The following is a 17,669-nucleotide window of genomic DNA, read 5'->3' as shown; positions in this document are numbered from 1 at the left end:
AGCCCAACGCAAGACTGGATCACAGGACCCTGAGATTATGACCTGAGCTGAAATCAAGAGTCAGACACTTAACTGACTGAGCCACCCAGGTGCTACAGTATTGCCGTATTCTAATTGATCTTTGAAAAAAGTTTATTGTTCAGTTTTGAGTATGCTTTATATATTCTATATGCTAGTCTTTTGTTGGATATGTGGTTTGCAAATGTTTTTTCCCAGTTTATAGCTTGTCTTTTCATTCTTTTTTTTTTTAAAGATTTTATTTATTTATTTGACAGAGAGAAAGCGAGAGAGGGAACACAGCAGGGGGAGTGGGAGAGGGAGAAGCAGACTTCCTGCTGAGCAGGGAGCCTGATGCAGGCTCGATCCCAGGACCCCGGATCATGACCTGAGCCAAAGTCAGACGCTTAACAAGTGAGCCAGCCAGGCGCCCCTTTTCATTCTCTTAACAGGGGATTTTGCATAGCAAAAGTTTTTAATTTTCATTAAATCCAATCTATTGATTTTTCCTTTCACAGATTATGCTTTCTGTGTTAAGTCTAAGAACTCTTGTTTACCCTAGATTCTGAAGACTTTTCTCCTGTGCTTTTTTCCTAAAAGCTTGTTTCTTGTTTTATATCTAAGTCTGTGATCCATTTTGAGTTTTAATGTGTGTGTAAGGTGTGAGACCTAGATCAAGGTTCATTTTGTTGCCTAACCTATTGTCCCAAAACTGTTTGTTGAAAAGACTACTTTTTCTCCATTGAATTTTTTTTCCACCTTGTCAAAAATCAATTGGGCATATTTGGGTGGGTTTATTTCTAGGTTCTCTATTCTATTCTATTCTATTGGTCCATACTATCTTGAAAACTGTAGTTACAAAGTAAGACTTATTATCGCATTGTATGATTCTTTTTGCTTTATTCTTTTTTTCTTCCCAAGATTTTTAAAGCTACTCTAGGGTCTGCACCTTTCTGTATAGATTTTAGAATAAGCTTATTTATGTCTACAAAAAAAATGTTACTGGGATTTTTTTTTTTAATTTTAATTTTTTAAGTAGGCTCCATGCCCAGCATGGAGCCCAAAGCAGGGCTTGAACTCATGACCCTGAGATCCAGACCTGAGCTGAAATCAAGAGTCAGATGCTTAATGGACTGAGCCACCCAGGCGCCTCTACATTGCTGGGATTTTTATAGGACTTGCATTGAGCCTTTAGATCACTTTGGAGAGAACTGATATTTTTATATGTTAAGTTTTCCAAACCATGGATATGATATGTCTCCATTTATTTAGATTTTTAAAATTTATTTTATCAGCATTTTACAGTTTTCAGCATACAGATCCTATATATATTAAGTGTATAAGTATTTCATTTTATTTTGAATGATTTTAAATGATACTGTGTTTTAAATTTTGGTTTATGTGTGTTCACTGTTAATATCTAGAAATGCAGTTAATTTTTGTGTATTACTCTTATATTCTGCCTTTCTGAACTCACTTATCAGGGCTAGGAGTTTTGTTTTATAGGTTCCTTGGGATTTTCTAGGTAGAAAATTATCATCTGCAAATAGAGATAGTTTTATTTCTTCTTTTCCAGTCTGTATGTCTCTGGTTTATTTTTCTTGCCTGTGACAGTGCTGAAACTCCCGGTGTCCTAAGAATGGTGACCGTGGACAGCTTTGCCTTGTTCCCAGCTGTGGGATAAAGCATTCAGCCTGTCACCACTAGGTATGATGTTAGTTACAGGCTTTGTAGATGCTGTTTATCAAGTTGTAACTTTCTTGTGTCCTTAATTCACTGGTATTTTTTATCACAAATAAGTGTTGAATTTTATTAAATGCTTTTTATGCATCAATTTATGTGATCATATGATTTTTATGCTTTAGTTTATATATATGGTGGACTATATTGATTGATTTTTCAATATGGAGCCAGCTTTGCGTACCTGGATAAACCCTACTTGGTCATGGTGTGTAAATCTTCTATACATTGCTGGATTTATTTGCCAATTAAAAGTTGTTTTAGTTTATTTGTGTCTATGTTCATAAGGCAAATTGCTGTGGTTTTGGTATCAGGGTGATAGTGGCCTCACAAAATGAGTTGGGAAGAATTCTCCATCTGTTTTCTCTAAAAGATTGTCTAAGGTTGGTGTTCATCTTCTTTGAATATTAAAATTCTCTGGTGAAACCAGCTGGTCCTGGAGATTTCTTTTTCTATATCTTTTTATTATAAATTCAATTTCTTTAATGGTTATAGGGATATTGAGATTGATGATTTCATTTTGACTGATTTCTGGTAGTTTGTTGTTCTTCACAGCTTCTGTTTCTTTGTGAGTTTTTAGAGATGTGCTTTAAGCATGTTCCTAAATACTCACTAAAGCGTTCTTACGATGGCTGCTTTAAGATCCTTGTCAGGGGCTCACACATACCTGTCATCTCAGTGTTCAGCTTTTGTTGATTTTCTTTTCTTGTTCATGTTGAGATTTTCTTAGGTTTTGGCACAGTAAGTGATTTTCGTTTGTATCCTGGAAATTTTGGTTACAGTGTTCTGCTATTCTGTGTCTGCTGTAAATCTCCTATCTTAGCAGGCCTCTGCCAACCCCATGTGGGGGCACCTTGTTCACATCAGACTGGGGTGGAGGTCCAGGCCCTGCCCTCAGGCTCCCTGACACCTGGGTGGGGGGTGGGGGGTGCCTTGGTTCTGCCAGGTGGGGGTAGGAGGCTGGGCTCCGCGTGGGGCAGGTAGGGGTGTGTGTGTGTGTTTCCTGTGGGCGCCGCCTGCAGGAGGGCAGTCACTGTCAGAAGCCGTCTGGCTGCCTAGGCTTCCTGTTCCCAGTCCTTGGCCTAGAAAGAGAGCAGACTTCTCTTGAGACTTGTTTTTCTGGGTCCTGCAGCATTTTTAGGCTGCAGGTTTCTCCAGTGACCAATCTGGAATATATAGGAGGGAAATGAGACGAAACAAAACAAAGTGGTGAGCTCATTCCTATGTCATTCTTCAAATCCTGAGCACCGTAGCCAGTCGGCCTCTCTCTGCTTCCCCAAGTTTTCCCTTGTTTGTTTCATGTTTAATGTCCAGTTCGTGTGCGTAGCAGGAAGAATGGGAGGACTGTGTCTACTTGACTGTGTCCACAACCAGAGGCTCTGGTCTTCCAGCCACTAACACCGTCTGTGCCTCTTGATTATTTCCCTCTATCAGTGTCACCAGAGGTTTGTGTATTTCTAGACCTTTGTTAAAGAACTAAATTTTATATCTGTTCATTTTCTCAGTTGGCTCATGTCTTTTCTTCTGATCTGTTCTTTATTATTACCTTCTCTTTATTTTCTGTGGATATTTTCTAAATCCTTAAGTTGCATTTTTTTACTCACTAATTTTTGGCCTCCCTTTATTCTTAATACAGGCTTTTAATTCTGTAAATTCTTTTTTTTTTTTTTAAAGATTTTATTTATTTATTTGACAGAGAGATAGACAGAAGAGCACAAGCAGAGGGAGTGGCAGAGGGAGAGGGAGAAGCAGGCACTGCACTGAGCAGGGAACCCGATGCGGGACTCGATCCCAGGACCCTGAGATCATGACCCGAGCCGAAGGCAGACGCTTAACCATCTGAGCCACCCAGGCGCCCTAATTCTGTAAATTCTACCGTAGCCACTTGCCACAAAGTTTGGTGGGTCGCAAGTTTACTGGTCTAGTTATTTTCTAATTTCATTATGTCATTCCATCCATTTCTTATTTAGAAGCTTTTGTTGTTGGGGCGCCTGGGTGGCTCAGTCATTAAGCGTCTGCCTTCGGCTCAGGTCATGATCCCAGGGTCCTGGGATCGAGCCCCGCATCGGGCTCCCTGCTCGGCGGGAAGCCTGCTTCTCCCTCGCCCACTCCCCCTGCCTGTGTTCCCTCTCTCACTGTGTCTCTCTCTGTCAAATAAATAAATAAAATCTTAAAAAAAAAAAAAGAAATCCAGACTGTGCTGAAGAGGTCAACCTTCATGGATGGGTTAGGAGATAAAATTCAGGGGCACCTGGGTGGCTCAGTCGTTAAGCATCTGCCTTCGGCTCAGGTCATGATCCCAGGGTCCTGGGATCGAGCCCCGCATCGGGCTCCCTGCTCAGCGGGAAGCCTGCCTCTCCCTCTCCCACTCCCCCTGCCTGTGTTCCCTCTCTCGCTGTGTCTCTCTCTGTCAAATAAATAAATAAAATCTTTAAAAAAAAAAAAAAGAAGCTTTTGTTGTTATTATTATTATTATTATTGAGAGAGAGAGAGTGAGCACACTAGCAGGGTGGAGAGGGGCAGAAGGGGAGGGAGAGAGTCTTAAGCAGGCCCACACCCAGCACGGAGCCCCATGTGGGGCTCCATCTCACGACCTTGAGATCACGATCTGAGCCTAAATCAAGAGTCGAACACTTAACCAACTGTGCCACCCAGACACCCCCAGAAGCTTTTTAAAAATGTTATGTTCAGGGGGATTATAAAGTTATCCTTTTGCTAATGATGTCTAATTTAATTGCCTAGTGGGTGGAGAGCACAGTCTGTTGATTTCATGTCTTCAAAATTTGTTGAAACTTGCACTGTGAGTTAGAACATTGCCAATTTTTGTTTTGTTCTCTGAGAGCTTTAGGGGGGCGTGCACCTCCAAGTGTCGGGTGCAGAGTTTCACGACACACAGTGCCGTGTCTGTGGTGTCCCTCGCGTGTTCTGCATCTTTACTCCAATTTCACTACACTTGTATGGGCTGTTCTGAGAGGTATGTTGGCGTCTCCGCCCAGATGGACAGTGTGTTGACCCGGCCTGGGTTCCCTCCTCAGACTGAATCCCTGGTGATGGGCCCTCACAGCATCTGTGTTCTTCCTCACTGCCCATGGACAGTTACGTTATCTCTGGGCTGGATTATGGCTTAGCCTCCTAAATTTTCTCTGGGCTTTTCCCCTGTACCTCTTCACCTTCGGTCTGTTTTCCACCCCAGAGCCAGATTGTTTGTATTAAAATATCAGGATTTATCATTTTTGTCTGACTTGTGTCTTTTTGTCTCAAAGCCCCCACACAGCTCTGTCTTCCACGGACTCACCTGCCCCCATTCTTGCAGAGGCCTAAACACCCTCCTGAGCTGGTTCCTGGTCTGTTCTCCACACCCACCCCCACCTCCTCTCTCCTCCTCACCCTCTTCTATACTCACGCTCCTGGCAAGAGGAGAGCGTGGAGGAAGCCCAGCAAACAGCAGGTGGGATAGCACTTGGCCTTGTAGTTGTCTGACATTTCAAACCTTCTGGTGAAGCCCCAGCCCTTTACTGAGCTCAGATAACAGTGTGCGCTGCTTATGCCCCATGCACACGTGTGTGTGAGTGTGTGTGCACATGTGTAGTGTGCAGCTGAATGGGCTTCTTTTGTCTCGACTGTGCCAGAAGGGGCAGTGGCATCCCTGGGGACTCATCCTTTGAAGCTGATTTGTTGTGGCGGCCTGTTCAGCAAGACGTTGAAACCATTGCTTCTGTTGTTGCTAAGTGGGTCGTACAGCGAGGGAAGGCCGTGGAGGTGAAGAAAGGATCATGTCCCTAACTTCATCTCCGTCTCCTTCCCTTCCTAACACCAACTGTGTTTGAAAAGAGAACAGCGGCGTTATTTCCTCTCTGGGATTCTCCTCATAACTCATGTCTAACTCCACAGAATGCTTGGTGTCCCCGGCTCCCGAAACATGCTGGTGATGTTGGAAGAAGTGGGTCATTGCATGAATAGGTCTGTTTGTCACACCACTTTAAAGATTTCTGGTCTCATTGTGTTTCCCGCCAGTTTAGTGACATGTCAGGGCTGTATGTGTTAAGTAAACTAGTTCCCTTTAGATGTTTCTAAAATGACATGAATTGCAAATAGAATGTCCTTTGGTTAAAGTTCATTAATTTCTGGTTTTATTGCATTGTTATCAAAGACCGCTGTCTACTGTTCTATTTTATGTAACTTGTTGAGATAATAATCCTGCCTGCTAGAATTCTGAGAGCCTCTTGGGAGAGGGGGCAGGAGTTCTCATTGTTCCATTTGTTTTCTCCCGGGTTACACTCCCGTTTTAATTTTGGCATTTCACTGTCTGCAGAACCACTTGTCATTGAGTCTGTATCCTGAATGAGTCACCCTCTGCAGAGGCGAAACCTCCTGTTATCCAGGGAAGAAAAGAGCCAGAGGATTTCTGGGGCCAAATGCCTTACAGAAAATTCTAATTACTACCCCCATCTTTACTCACCTGCCTCCGGCTCTTCCCTTTGCAGCCATTCTGGAAGATGTGCAAGAATTGGCTGGTTTCCTGTTGGCCTCTCCCCTTATAGGCGTGGGTTTCAGCTTTCCGGGCTTTGCCAAATTATTTACCACGTTTTCATCCACTTTTCAGAGTCTAGTATTGTGCTGACAACTCATGTTGGTTGTTCCGTCTTCTCCTGACCTTTTAGTACTTGTGAGTTTGTGCCTTTTTATTTTGTGTGATTTAAGTGCACCTTCTGTGAGAGTGGAGGTAAGCACATGTTAGTTCTGCATGTTTCATGGGAGGTTTCTTTCATTACTTTTTTTTTTAACTTTTAAGTATTGATTACCTTTGTTTTCTTTTAAAGATCTTATTTATTTATTTATTTATTTATTTATTTATTTATTTGAGAGAGCACACAAGCCGGGGAGCGGGGAGGGGGGCAGAGGGAGAGGGAAAAGGGGAAGCAGGCTCTCTGCCGAGCAGGGAGCCCAACGCAGGGCTCGATCCCAGGACCCCAGGATCATGACCTGAGCTGAAGGCAGACGCTTCACTGACTAAGCCACCCAGGTCCCCTGCCTTTGTTTTTTTTTAAGTTGAGTATAATTCACATAACATAAACTCCACACTTTTAAAGCATACATTTTAGCGGTTTCTAGTATATTCACAAAGGTGTGCAGCTGTCACCACTGTCTAACTACAGACTAGGACATTTCGTCGGCCCAAAGGAAGCCCCATGCACATCACTAGTCACATCACTAACCCCGTTCACCTTTCCTCAGCCCTGGGGTCCACGAGTCTACTTCCTGTCTCTGTGGATGCACCTCTCCGTGCATCTCATCTACATGGGATTACAGTGTGTGTCTTTCTGTGTCTGGCTTCTCTCACTCAGCATCAGTGTTTCCCAGGTTCATCCATGTTGCATTTTGAAGGCTCATTCCTTTTTCATGTGGCCAAATCATATTCCATTGTGTGGACAGACCACACTTTGTCTATCCCTTCATTAAGCGATAGGCATTTGGGTTTTTCCACTCGTTGGCTGCTATGAATATTGCTGCCATGAACATTCATGTGCAAGTTTTTGTGGAACATATGTCTTCATTTCTCATGTGTAGACCCTTAGGAGTGGAACTGCTAAGTCATAAGGTAACTCTATGTTTAACTTTTTGACAAACTGCGAGACTGTTTAACAGAATGGCTATGCAATTTTGTATTTCCACCAGCAGTGTACAAGGGTTCCAGTTTCTCCACATCCTGGCTGACACTTGTAATTTTCTGTTTTTCTTCTCCTGTCTCCTTCCCCTCCTCCTCATTATTTTCAATATCACAGTTGTACTATTATTACTATTATTGCCATCCTAAGTGGGTGCAAAGTGGTATCTCATTGTGGTTTTCATTTGCATTGTTCTAATGACTAATGATGTTGAGCATCTTTTTCATGTGCTTTAGCCATTTGCCCATCTTCTTTGGAGAAATACGTATTCAAATCTTTTGCACATTTAAAATTTTTTTTTATTATTGAGTTGCAGGAGTTCTCTATGTGGTCTGGATATTAATCCCTCTCAGGGATTAATACATGATTTGCAAGTGTTTTCTCCTATTCTGCTGGTTGTGTTTTCTCTCTCTTGTTAGTGCTCTTTGATGCACAGAAGTTCTTAATTTTGATGAAGTCTACTTATGTGTTTTGCTGTCGTTGCCTGTGCTTTTTGGTGCTGTATCCATGAAATCCTCATTGCCAAATCCAGTGTCATAATGATTTTTCCCAATGTTTTCTATAAGCGTTTGTAGTCTTAGCTCCTAAGTCTAGGTCTTTGGTCCTTTTTGACTTAATGTTTGTATGTGTTGTAAGGTTCACTTTGCATGTGGATGTCCAGTTTTCCCAGCACCATATGTTGCAAAGACTATTCTTTCCCCCATTGAATTGTCATGGCATCCCTCTTTAAAATACTTCCAGTGCTTTCTGATGAATTCCCACTGACTGACCTTAAGACCCAGCTCAACAGCTTTGGCCTCTCTCATCCTCCAGTCAGTAACACATTCATCCTTTTCCTGCACTCGTGTGTGACTATCATCCCAGCCGAGGCACTGTTTACCCATATGAAAGATGGAGGGTCTTACTCAACAGTACCTTTCCTGGAATTTCCTTGAATTTGGTGTTTTCCAATTAGTTTCACTTTGAATCGCAATGTATTACACGGACAAGACATTTTAGCTTGGAACAAAGCCAGTCAGTGCTGTGGTTTATTGACTAAAATGGTTACCTGAGTGACTTGGAGAAAAGCAAAGACATTGGACATAGGTTTCTAATTATTTTTGGTGCCATGACCTCACAATTCCAAGTGTTGGATGCTGTCGTAGATGAGCCTTTTAAGGTGTCTGTAACCATAATTCACGGGGAGATCATAAATACACGCTTACAGAGTAGAATTATAACACAGTAAAAAGGATAATGTATGAAAACAGGTACTTGTGACCAGGGATTAAATTTCCAGTTTGCACAACCAATGTGAATTCAAGACGTAAAACATCAGGAAACTTAGATCCAGGCAAAACTGACACTCTCTGGAGAAACACCAGGCAGCATGGAAAGCAGGTCTGCCCGGATGAGAGTGTATGCCAAGACACGGGGTGGGGTATGATGGATGGCGTGGTTACCTTTCCTGCCGGAGTGGCAAACCAGCAATGCATTTGCGTTAATATGTAACTTCATGACTGTTACTCTTAAATTAGTGGAGGGGGGAGGGAGAGGGAGAGAATGGGACTAAATATTGTCAGTAGCAGGTTGACTCTTCATTTACATTCTCAAAAGTTGATATAGTTTCATCAAAAAACTTCTTTTGGGCTTCTCATTTATGAAATGGAAGCCTTCTCATGTTTAGAGCTGCCTCATTTGGGGCATATTGGGCAGTATTCCCAGGACAAGTTCTCCCTGGCATTTCGTCTCCATATCCTGCACGTGCCTCATACATGAATGCTTAAGACATGTCTACTTCTCTGTCGAATGCAAGAAACAGTTCTGCGGGAGCTCAGTCCTAATGGACAAGGTCATGAACGTGCACACTCACATACCCTGTGTTCTGTTTTAGGTAGGTGAGCCGTGGGACAAAGTCAGCCCTGTCAGTCACCACTTCCAGCTATGATGCTCTAAGTCACAATAGTCTGAACACTTGCTGTCTATGGATCTGCTCTGACTCTTAGAGCCTGCTTATGGGGGAAGGTGAGTGACTGTAAATACCTTTTGTTTGTTTGTCTGTTTACCAGGAATGTAGGTGACAAAGTCAGCCTGAGAACAATGAGGCAGTATGTGTTTGACCCTCTTCTGTCCATGATGTGGTATCACTGGGGCGCAGTGCCAGGACATGGACGCCGGGCATGATCATGTAGGAGTAGCTTTCCGGGCTGGCTCTAGAGTTGAGGTGGAGTTTGAAGAAGCAGGTCTAAGCTGAGACAGAACGTTTATCCACGGCTTTTTCCCTTGAATGTTTGAGGAGGATGGGAACCCTTAGAACTGTTTTCCCTAAATATTCCCTGCTTTTACCCCTCCTGGCCCTCCTCCCACCATTTTCTAAAGAATGCTGGGTGAGGACTCTGAAGAGCTGGGTCTGTTGTCACCTTGTTTGTTGGGCCCTCCATAAATGAGCGCCAGCCTGCTATCCTGGCCCTCCCGACAGTCCTCCCATGTGTGCAACGGTGCAGCATCGTGTGTGTGGGTGTGCTGGGAAGGAGCGTACACGTACAGATGTAGGAGCATGTTTGTGCATGGGTCCAGGATCATGCGTGGCCAGCGTGTGTGTGCGTGCATATAGGAGCACATGTGCAGAGTGGGGGGGGGGGGGGGCCGGGGGGCGGGGGGGGGGGGGGGGGGCGGGGGACGGGGGGGGGGGGGGGGGGTGTGCGCGGGGGGGGTGTGGGGGGGGTGCACGTGTGCGGGGGGGGGGGGTGCACGTGTGCAGAGCGTGTGTGTTCTGTGAGCTCCTGGACCCTGAGGTCCAGACTCTCTCCCCGAGCCTGCAGAACCCACTTCCTCTGGCCTCAGATTGAGACCTTGAGTTCCTTCCATGGCGCACACGCCTTGCTCATTCCCAGGCCAGTTGTAGTTTACTCATCTGTGTCTTTATGTTGCACAGGCTTTGCTCAGGCCTTGAGAATACATTCTAGGGTGCTTTACTCACCCGGAGACACAAAGGTAGCCACTGAGAACGTTTAAGCCGTGTAGTTCATCAATCCAGATTCACAACACAAATACTATATAGGTTCTGAGTTAACATACCCCCCAGGTGGCTGTCAAAGAAACGTGCATCTTTTAAAAGTCACAGAACTTAATAATAAGGGACACTGGGCTCCTCACTGCCTTTCCAGATGTTTTCATTGTTCTCAGGAGCAGCTTCTCTTCTGCCGGCATATTGTCTGTCTGGGTTTGTTTGTTTGTTAATTGCAGCTCAACATTTTAATCCTGTGGTGCTTGACCCAGTTCCGTAAGCCTGTGGCCTGTGTTGTTTTGCTCTTGTCTTTGTTCTTCCCATTGAGGATGGTTAAAACCATCTCAACTTCCAGGTGTCTGTTTGGGCTGAATGTCCATGACTGGTCACAGTGGACTTGAACTCTGCTGGATTTGGATGGGAGCCAAATGGGAAGGCTCCTTTGTCATGACTGGCGTGTCCCAGGCTGTGGTCGAGAGTGAGGCCAGCTATGTAAACCAGAGCCAGGGCTGACCGGGGTTCTTCAGGCCCCCCTGGAGCCCAGGCCCGGCTGCGGCTCACCAAAGCTGGGAGCCGAGGGGACCCCACACAGGGCTTTCTGCCTCTTTTCCAGTCCAGGCGGATGCCTGCTGGGGAGCCCTGCACTGCTTGTCAGCCTGCCCTCTTCCTGGCTGCATTTGCCAGGTACCCATGTGCTCAATGGTCTGGGCATCTAACCCCATGTCGGGCATGGGACATGGCTGCAGAAGCAATGGGTGGAACCCATGAGAACAGGAAACCCACAGCCATCCAGGAGGTGACTGGCCACTGAGCCTGACACGCATCCCGATGACCCTGAAGCCCCTGAGTGCCCCCAGCTGGCCAACCCCTGGGTGGTGTGGTGCTTGCAGGAGGGGATCCCCCCACCCCATTTGCAATGCGCCCTCTACCCTGAAACTGCCCAAGGTCACATCCTCAGTTCTCACCTGGCCTGGTTTCTCTTGGCTGCCCCTGACACCCGGGGTGCCCCCGTCCCTTGATTTCTCTGGACCTCCGGGCTGCACCCCCTCTTCTCTTATGTGGCCCCCACACCCTCAGCCACTACCCTTTGGCTTGTGACTCTGGTCCTTCATGTCCCTCCTTCGTACCACTTCCTTTCCGTCTAGGCTCTCTCTGCTTCCCACCTGCACAGAACAGGCTGGCGTGCCCCGGGCAGTTCATCTGCTTGTGGTGACCCCCTGGATGGCTAGCCCCGCTGTCACCACTTGCTTACCTTGCACCAGACCTGCCTGTCGAGGGCCGAGGCCTGTGCTGGCCAGACCCAGCAGCCAGCGTCCGGTCCTCCCCAGGCCCTCAGCTGCACTTGGTGCTGTCGGCCGCCCCGTGGGCAAGGGCCGGGTTTCCATGGCCCGAGCTCTGTGACCCGGAGCAAGCCTGCTGCTCCTTCCCTCGCCTCCCTGCGGATCCTCCACAGACACCTGCTGCAAGGTGGGAAGTAGCCGCCGGGGCCAGACACACGGCAGGGCTCTCTGCGGGCCGGCTCGCAGCACCCTCCTGCTTGCTTGGCCACTAGCGGCTGACGTCCCCGGGACTCAGGGCTCAGTCGGGCACTGAGGACAGAGCTGCCCAGGCTGCGGGGCGCCCAGGGAGCAGCCCTCATCACGCAGTGTCACTGACTGAGCCAGTTTGTCACTTTGTGCCGAGCTTCAAGCACGTGTATCCTTCCACCCAGGAATGATATCTGTAAATATGTGCTTTGAGGGAACAAGAGAGGGGCAGGAAGAGGTCCACCCAAAGAGGACTGTGGAAACATTCTTTGATATAACCACTCAGGGCGCCTGGCTGGCTCCGTCAGTAAAGCGTCTGCCTTCGGCTCAGGTCATGATCCCGGGGTCCTGGGATCGAGTCCTGCATCGGGCCCCCTGCTCAGCGGGGAGCCTGCTTCTCCCTCTCCCTCTGCCCCCTCCCCTGGCTCATGCTCTCTCTCTCAAATAAATAAAATCTTTAAAACATATATAACAAATCAAAAATCTGGAAATACAAGCATTACAGATTGGTTACATTTTTCTACATAAAAATGCATAAAATTTTATGCATAAGAATAGAAAAATACCATGGAGAATTTGATCATTGTTATGTAGATTTAAATATGTTTACATAGAAAAATATTTCATAAGTCATGTTAAATGAGAAAAACAGGACAAATGTGGGCGGTTTGGTCCTAGTTTTGTTAAAAAATATAATGACACACACCTCTTAGTCTGACTAGGTGGACCTCAAAATACCCCACTATCACTGGTGGTCTTTCTGAGTCATGATATTACAGGTTATTTTTTGCATAAATGCACTTCTTTTTTCTGTAATGAGCATCCAATATTTGTGCTATTTTAGATTTTTTCCTGTAATGAACAACCAGGCTGACTTTGGTCAGTAGGGCCTGCATGCCCCCACTTTCTGTGCCCCTTTGCTGACTCCAGAAAGCCAGAGCCTGTCCTCACGGGCAGCGATTCTTCTCTGCATCCACGTTTCCGCCTCTGCCTGTTACGGGTTTTATCGATTATCTGCATCTGATTTCATGTGAGCTGGTGAGCTAACGGTGCCAAGTAGAAGGTGGACTGAGGGCGACTTTCTCCTGCTCGGTGGCAGACGTGCCTTTCCCACCACCTCTCACGGGGCCCCGTCAGCCCTCCGGTCAGCACTGCCCACACCAGAGCCCTGCATCGGGATGGCTGTCAAGGACACACAGTGCTCACGCGTTTCTAAGCTTAAGTATGCGGTTTGCTTCTAGGCCTGGACCTAGCAGCTCTAGATCGCCAAAAAAAAAAAAAGGAAAGGAGAGAATTTGCAATTGGTGCTGCTACAAGCGCCTCATCCTGCAGCTTCAGGACCAAGTACATCAACAGGACCAGCTTTGTGTGAGGCCCGGCCGCACAGACCGCTGCCAGCAGCAGTGACCGCTCCGGCCCTAGGAGCTGCGTTTCCATCACTGGGGCCCACCCGCACTTTCCTTTCCGAGGGCTGAGCTGCCGTAGCCCGTGTCCTGCAGGCATGCCCATGTGTGCGCTGGCCCCTGTTTGGGGGAAGGAGTCATTGAAATGACAGCACATCCGTGCCGGGTGCACCCCTCCAACGGAATGAGGGGAGTTGGGCGAAAAGTAGGTCACATGTGCCCGGTCCCATGTCACGAGGTTTCCAACCTGAGGCCAATGGGATTTGTAGCCTCCTTTGGTTAGGACAAAACCCACTCTGATTTTTCTCCTTTAGCATTTCATCTTCTCTAGACAAGGAGGGTGGCCATCTGTCTGATAGCCGCATCCAGCCAGCCCTTCCCGACCTCCCAGAGCCGCTTTGTTCTGAGGTAAGGGGTACTGGGGCTGGGGGAGGCTGCTCTGGCCAGGAGAACAGGCTGTGTGTCGAGCAGGGTGCACACAGGTCCTCGGGAGCTGTTAGCAGGGCCTGCTGCGGCAGGCACAGCACTTTCCCTGTGACATTCAGAGGAAGAGCCTCACATTAGGTTCTATTTTAATATGGCTCCTTTGTAGGGATCACGGTCAACTGTTACCACTCTCATGTTAAAGTGTTAGTGTGTAGAAAAGTGAGAGTGCAGTCTTACAGCTGTCCATTGGTGACACTGGGGGGAGGGGTGGGAACAGGTCTCCCCCTAAGACACACTGGCCACCCCGCGGTCCAGGGCCCTGTGCTCTCAGTGCGGCCAGCGCCTTTGTGTGGGTCGTCAGCCTCTGCGCCGAACAGGTGAGCTCCTGGCTTCCATTGGTACAGAAGCCCCGTGGAATCCACGTATCAGAGCCAGGTTAATACACGTATGGTATTTGCACTATCGGAGCTTGTTACTTCTACTGAGAAATAACGTGGTTCTCTTACGTATGGGAAGACCAGCAAATGTGATTCCTCCATGACCAAGCAGATGCGGAATGTGTATAAATAACAAACATTGATTGACTGATTGATTTTGCTGTCCCATAAATGAACTAAGATACCCGTTAGCTCAGGATCCTTCTGACAGACCTGTTCTGGCAGGTAATGAATGGGCTATAAAATGTTTGCAATGTTTGTATGATGGGCACCACTGGTGCTGTATTTAGACAAAGAGGCGCTCCTCTCTGGGTGTGCCGGGGGAGGGTGCCTCCAGAATAGTCTTCCAGAAGCGAAGTCATAATGGTATTTGATTGGAGGATGTTCTACAGAAGAAAAGCTTTTTGCCTTTCTGAGATAAAATATTTAAAATTTGTATTTTAAGTAGCTTTCCAAGAAACACGGGCCCATGGCTATGTTCACAGAAGTAGGTGTAAACACATGTGGATTACGAATTACTTGACGTTTTAGATGTAAAACAGCAGTTGTACCCATGGTAGCAAAAGAAGGGTGCTCCCCATCTCCTTCCACCTGCAGCCTCTGAGCGAATCGCATGTAATATTTCTAAAAGGCTCTTATCCATTTTACCGTCTGGAAGAAAGAGAGGTTTTTTTTGCTTTTTCATTAAGATAGGGCAGAAAATTCCAAAGTTGTTATTATTTGTGGTTATAAACGCTTCTGTTATGTCTGTGGAAAGCCGCACATACTTCGGTGCCGTGTTTAACAGCTCGTTTTCCTACCTTGCCTAGCGTGCATCCCCAAGGCCAGGATAACGTGCACATACGGTCATCCTGGGTGCGAGCAAGACTAAGACATGCGAGAAAGACAAGCATGTGTGTTCATGTGAAATTATACAATCATAAACCCCCCCTCAGTTTGTTGCCGTTGGGGGAAAATGAGAACTGTTGTCTCGAGAAATAAAACCAGCATTCCGTCAAGTGTTATGGGATGTTTATTTTCCCTTACTTACCGGAGGAGTAGATAATTTTTTTCCCCAGAAATAGCATAGGTATAACATTGCAGAGGCAATGGCTACATCCCTTCGTACTTCTCAAAAGAGTGTCCTAACACAACGCAAGAGGGTGTGGAGCTCTGAACTCGTCCCCGAAGTCCCGCACTGTACACGGCCTTCTCTTTCCTGCCCACCCGGGCAGAGAACACACAGCGGGCAAGGGGATGTCTCTGAACAGCACACTCAGCGCTTTGGCATTGACTCACCTGGGAACTGAAAGGGCCACGCTGGTGTTGGGCCTGGCTGGCTGGCCTGCCGTGCTTGGCTTGCCCGGGGCGTGTGCCGTCTCTGTGAGGCCCCGGCTCTGCCTAAGAAGGCAGACGCCCACCACCAAGAAGCAAGGAAGCCTCAGGAAGATTTGGGGTCCTGCACGCCCCACAGCTGGAGCCTCTGAAAGACATCTTCATTCTGGCTGAGGTCGGGGCATGGGCAGAGCTGGTGTGTGTGGGTGCCTGTTGGGAGAGCCCTGGGTTGCCTTCTCCCTGAGCACCGGCTGCGTGCAGGTCAGTGGTTCTCGGAGAGGGTCGTAGACCGCCATCACCATCACCCGAGAACTCTCTGGGAGAGGCAGGTTCTCAGTTACCCCCGGCCACCTGTCAGAACCCTGGGTGAGCCCGGTCAGTGATTTGTCAAACCTTCCGGTGATGCTGACGTCCATGTAGGTGTGGAGCCACCGGGGCCGACCACACAGGAGCGAACGTGTGGATGGTGGTCACACACGACCCGGCAGTGAGCGTGTGGTCTGTGGATGCAGCCAGATCAGAGGCGACCGTGTCCTAGCTGAGCACGAGTCAGGCTCCAGAGCACAGGGGTCCAGTGATCTGTCGGGTCAGATGGGAACCAGACCCACCTGTGGGGAGCCCCTCGGTGTGGTTCCGTGTTTTATATGGTGGGCGACCCTGGTGTGCAGGTCAGGCCTTCCCGTGCTGGAGTCTTACAGCCTGTCCTGCCTCTGCCTTTGCTGTGCAGCAGACCCCCCTACCCAGCAGTGCTCCATCTGCCCCGCTGCTGAGCAGAGACCCCTGGAAAAGCAGGAAAGAAGGGACCCTCGCCTGGGAAGGGGGTGAGCTTGGGCAGTCTGCTGGCTGGCCAGGGGACCCCAGGAGCCACTGTGCTGTCCAGCATCTCTGGGGTGCTGGCTGTGGGCAGGGGACGAGCCCCAGAGAGACGGGACCGCCAGCTCCTAAGCCAGCCGTGCACATCCTCTCCCGGCCTGGGGCCCCTCCCCTGAGCAGGCAGCCCCCACGCGAGCGGGTGTGGGGGGGGAGGGGCAGCATTAAAAACATCCAGAACCCAGAAGGGAAAAGAAGACGCGTCTGTGTAAAAAGCATACTACTGGGTGCGGGAGATGGAATTCCCGGGTGGGGGACAGAGCTGCAGGGAGGTGGGCTTGCTTTGTTTTAGTGAAAGTGGCATTTGAATCAAAAGGAATGGGTAGACTAGTCAATAAATGCTGTTGGGTTAATTGGGTAGCTATTTAAAAAACACCAAATTTAGACTTTACCTGACACCCAGCACAAGTGTAGTTGAGAGGGAGTAACAAGCTAAAGGTAACAAAACTACAGAAGATTCATAGAAAATGCATGTCGGGCTTTTTAAAACAGTCTTTTCTGGGGAAGGGCATCCTCAGCAAGGCACACATCGCGTTAGGCGCCGACGGAGGGACCAAGCTCACACACCTGCGCGGAACGGCCGGCCAGGGCCCAGGAGCGGCTCAGTAAAGGTGATCGCTCAGGATGGGGGCAGCAGCCGCCGAGCAGTGACCGTGCAGTTCTTATGAAACGCAGACCGGGCCCACGCTGAGCGCCTGGGATGGCAGCGTCCCCAGGAGGCCCGCCTGGAGGGCAGTGAGGTCTGCGCCGGCCCCGCCAGGCAGGCGTCTATGCAGACAGACCCCGCAGCTTTCCCTCCAGGAGTCCGTCTCCCTGCAGAGGTGTGCGCAGTGTTGAGGAGGTGCCTGCTGTCAGGACGGCGGGAGCTGTGAAGCTGGGAAAGTGAGTGGACTGTCCTGCATGGAGACCTTGGGGGAGGACGGCCAGGCCCCCGGCAGGGCCCGTGTCTCCACACAGACGTGTGCACCATGCACCGACTTTGTTCCTCAGCCCCAAACTGGAGAAGGGCCAGCACAAGTGCCCATGTTCACGCCCGGAGTCCCAGAGAGAACCCGACTGCCGCTCACAGCACACGGACGGCTCTCGGGAACATGGCTCTGTGTGAGGGACGCCGCACACAAGAGCGTGGGGATTGTTGGGGTTGCAGAACAGGGCAGGCACCGCGGGGACGGCAGCCAGCAGGGCTGGGTGGGCTGGTGGGGTCGCAGCACTGGGCCAGAGGCACCTCTCTGCAGGTCTGGAATGTTCCGTGCCGAGAACTGCTGGTCAGATGGGTGAGTGCAACGTGTGAAAATCAAGCTGTG

At 48.5% G+C, this 17,669-nt stretch overlaps 1 protein-coding gene across 1 annotated transcript in view; it reads left to right on the top strand.

Moving 5' to 3' along the window:
- The first annotated feature begins 8,591 nt into the window (after positions 1-8,591).
- Positions 8,592-17,669, top strand: part of PCBP3 (poly(rC) binding protein 3) — a 68,073-nt gene continuing 58,995 nt past the window's right edge. Inside the window, exon 1 of the mRNA XM_035030022.1 lies at positions 8,592-9,407. Coding sequence (XP_034885913.1) covers positions 9,398-9,407 — 10 coding nt within the window. The 5' untranslated portion in view covers positions 8,592-9,397. The remainder of the gene's footprint in view (positions 9,408-17,669) is intronic.

The sequence above is a fragment of the Mirounga leonina genome, unplaced genomic scaffold (genome assembly GCF_011800145.1).
Source record: "Mirounga leonina isolate KUSES-001 unplaced genomic scaffold, KU_Mleo_1.0 Mir_353, whole genome shotgun sequence".
Lineage (NCBI taxonomy): Eukaryota > Metazoa > Chordata > Mammalia > Carnivora > Phocidae > Mirounga > Mirounga leonina.
This window is presented reverse-complemented; position numbering and strand designations above follow the sequence as displayed.